General features: G+C 36.9%; 1 protein-coding gene across 1 annotated transcript in view; it reads right to left on the bottom strand.

Annotated features, from left to right (window-relative positions):
- Positions 1 to 2,782, bottom strand: part of LOC107707768 (immunoglobulin superfamily member 3-like) — a 146,811-nt gene that overhangs the window by 29,385 nt on the left and 114,644 nt on the right. Inside the window, exon 6 of the mRNA XM_016511869.1 lies at positions 1,666 to 2,073. Within this exon, the coding sequence (XP_016367355.1) occupies positions 1,666 to 2,073 (408 nt within the window). The remainder of the gene's footprint in view (positions 1 to 1,665; positions 2,074 to 2,782) is intronic.

The raw sequence follows: 2,782 nt of genomic DNA, 5'->3' as shown, positions 1-2,782 counted from the left end.
TGACATTCATACAGTATATACACATAGCCTACAGTTCAAAAGTTTGGGGTCAGCATGATTTTTCTGAAGAAATTAATACTTTTATTCAGCCAATATGCATTGAATTGATCAAAAGTGACACTAAAGACATTTACAATGTTATAAAAGATATCTTCTTCTTTTTAAAAATGCTATTTTTTTTAGAACTTTTTAATCAAAGAAGCCTAAAAAAAAATCCACAAAAATATTAAAAAGAAACTGTTTTCAACAGTAATAACAAGAAATGTTCCTTGAGCAGCAAATCAGCATATTAGAATAATTTCTGACAGATAATGTGATACTAAATTTAGCTTTGCCATCACAGAAATAAATTACATCTTAAAATATATTTATATACATATTTAACTACAATACAGTTATTTTAAATTGTAATAACATAATTGCACAATATTATTGTTACTATCTGATCAAATAAATGCAGCCTTGGCGATCATAAAAGACTTCTGTCTTTTAAAAACCTTAAAAAAAAAATCCTACCCACCCCAAACCTTTGAAAAGTAAATAAAAAAATAAACAAATAAAACTACACTGAATACAATGCGAAAAAATAACAATACCTGCACTTTGACAGTATTAGCAATATCAAATGTGCTGTTAAAAAGATTGGTTGGGGGGGATATAGACTGGGGAAACACAGGAAAAACCAGCTTATCTTAGTGTATATTATGAATATTGGTTCATTATGGGCACCAACACATGTCCATTAAACACTCTCTGTGTGTTGGTCAGGTTTTGTTTACATTACGAGGATCAAATGTCTCCACAAGGACAGTAAAACCTAAAATCACCACACTGCAGGTCTCAGCCAGTGATCCCCAAGAGGAGAAAATCTTGAAAAACATACTAAATAATGTCTTAATAAAAATCTAAAAAATAAAAAAGATGTGTGTGTGAGGGTTAAGTTTAGGGTTAGAAGTGAGATAAATCATCATTCAAAAACAACAGCAGTGAATGGAAAGCCACCATGATAGAAAAACAAACGTGTGTGTGTGAGGTCAGTGAGGAGGTCTTCCTTTTGGGAGTGACATTGTTCAGTCCAGGGATTGAAGTCCAGAGGTACTAGATTTAATGAGCTCCAATTTTTGCTCTAATGACCCTCTCTCTACCCCCCCCATAATTCCTCTCTTCATATTCTTCTCTTCTAATCGCTTTGGAGGATATTAACAACCTCTTCCTCTCACACTCCAGATCATTAGGAGGGCCTGCCTCAGCTGCACACACACGCCAATCATCTCAATTACTCTTATGAGCACAGAGAGGCCAATATCTCCTGAAACACACACATGCACACATGACAGAAGAATGGGAGAGAGAAAGATCTAGGGTGAGGGTGAAAGTTGTGAAACTAGGCCACACTACAACATGGTGCATTATCAGTGAAATCTTTATTTCTGTAGTGACAGTAAAGTGCGAGTTGTCTTAATTATGCTAATTTTTCGAGGCTGGGGAGTGACTCCAGCATTCTGCCATGAGCAAACATTACAAACCCAAACTTTAACGGGTGTCAGTGAAACTTATCTGCAATTTAGTGCCATCAGAACAGTCACAGTTGGTTCTTGCCCTCAGTCAAGCAGTCAGGTAGCCTACATGCACCTTTCCTGCGACGGAAGCCGTTTTTAGACTCACCAGGCTGCAGTACACTGATGCCCAGTGGGTTGGAGGTGCGGTTGGCCACCGTGCTCCAGGTGCCATCGTAATTCCTCCGATAAAGCAGGGTAGCGCACTGGTACGTCCCGGCCTCCTTGCGTCCAGCTCGGGTGATGCTGAGGCGGAAGTTGGTGTTCGTGGGTGTACGATCCACCATGGTACGGGTGCCCAGGCCCAGCAGCTGGTCGCCCCACTGCAGAGTGCCGTCCCGCGTGAACGTCACCAAATCTCGGAACTCTCCGTTGCCCTCTGCTGGCTGGAAGCGCCATGTGACCGCAGCAGGAACATTGGGATTGTGCCGTGGCTTCACGATGCACTGCAGGTCAAACGAGTCGCCAAACGTCACGCTGGGCGTACGGGAGGAGGCCGACACGAAGAAGAAAGATTCTGAAGCAAGAACAAAAAAAGAGAATATGTATAGTAATTAAAAATACTTGCAATGTCACAAAGCATTAATATAGAATTCAGTTAATGTGTTGACTCAACCAATCAGAATTTACTATATCTATTTTTTTTCTTTATATTATTTATTAGTTTTTGAGTCTTTTGTTTTTAACATAAGCATAAAACCAGTTTCGACAATTCGAAACTGGTTTTGCACTTATAAAATGACAATGTACAGTTAAAAAATACAGGACAGTTATACAGTCAATTTGTTTGATATTATTAGGCAGAAAACAAAAGAAAACTGGCAAAAATACAAAATATAGAAATGCATAAAAATACAAAATAAATAAATAAAACGAAATAAAATAAAAAATACAATACAGATGAAAAGTATAAACAGTTCAGTTTAAAACAATTACGTAGCACATAATTGAGATGAGAATATTAATGATGAATAGTCTCATCCTTTGTTTTGTGCTCATTAAGATAATAACTGCAGTAATAAGTAATATAATAGTAATCATTATCAGCAGCAGTGGCAGCAGCATACAGTACATTTATTTAGCATTATCAAACCATTTTTCACTGAATTGACCAGGAAAAAAATATGTAAAAAAATATAAATGAATGAATGATATAAAATGACTGCTATAGCATTTTTGAGCATAGCACCCCCCCCTAACTTCAATGTTTTATATATATATATATA

The sequence above is a fragment of the Sinocyclocheilus rhinocerous genome, unplaced genomic scaffold (genome assembly GCF_001515625.1).
Source record: "Sinocyclocheilus rhinocerous isolate Xijiao unplaced genomic scaffold, SAMN03320098_v1.1 scaffold4099, whole genome shotgun sequence".
In the NCBI taxonomy this organism is placed as follows: Eukaryota; Metazoa; Chordata; class Actinopteri; order Cypriniformes; family Cyprinidae; genus Sinocyclocheilus; species Sinocyclocheilus rhinocerous.
The sequence above is the reverse complement of the archived record's forward strand: the minus strand, read 5'-3'. Positions and strand labels throughout refer to the sequence as shown.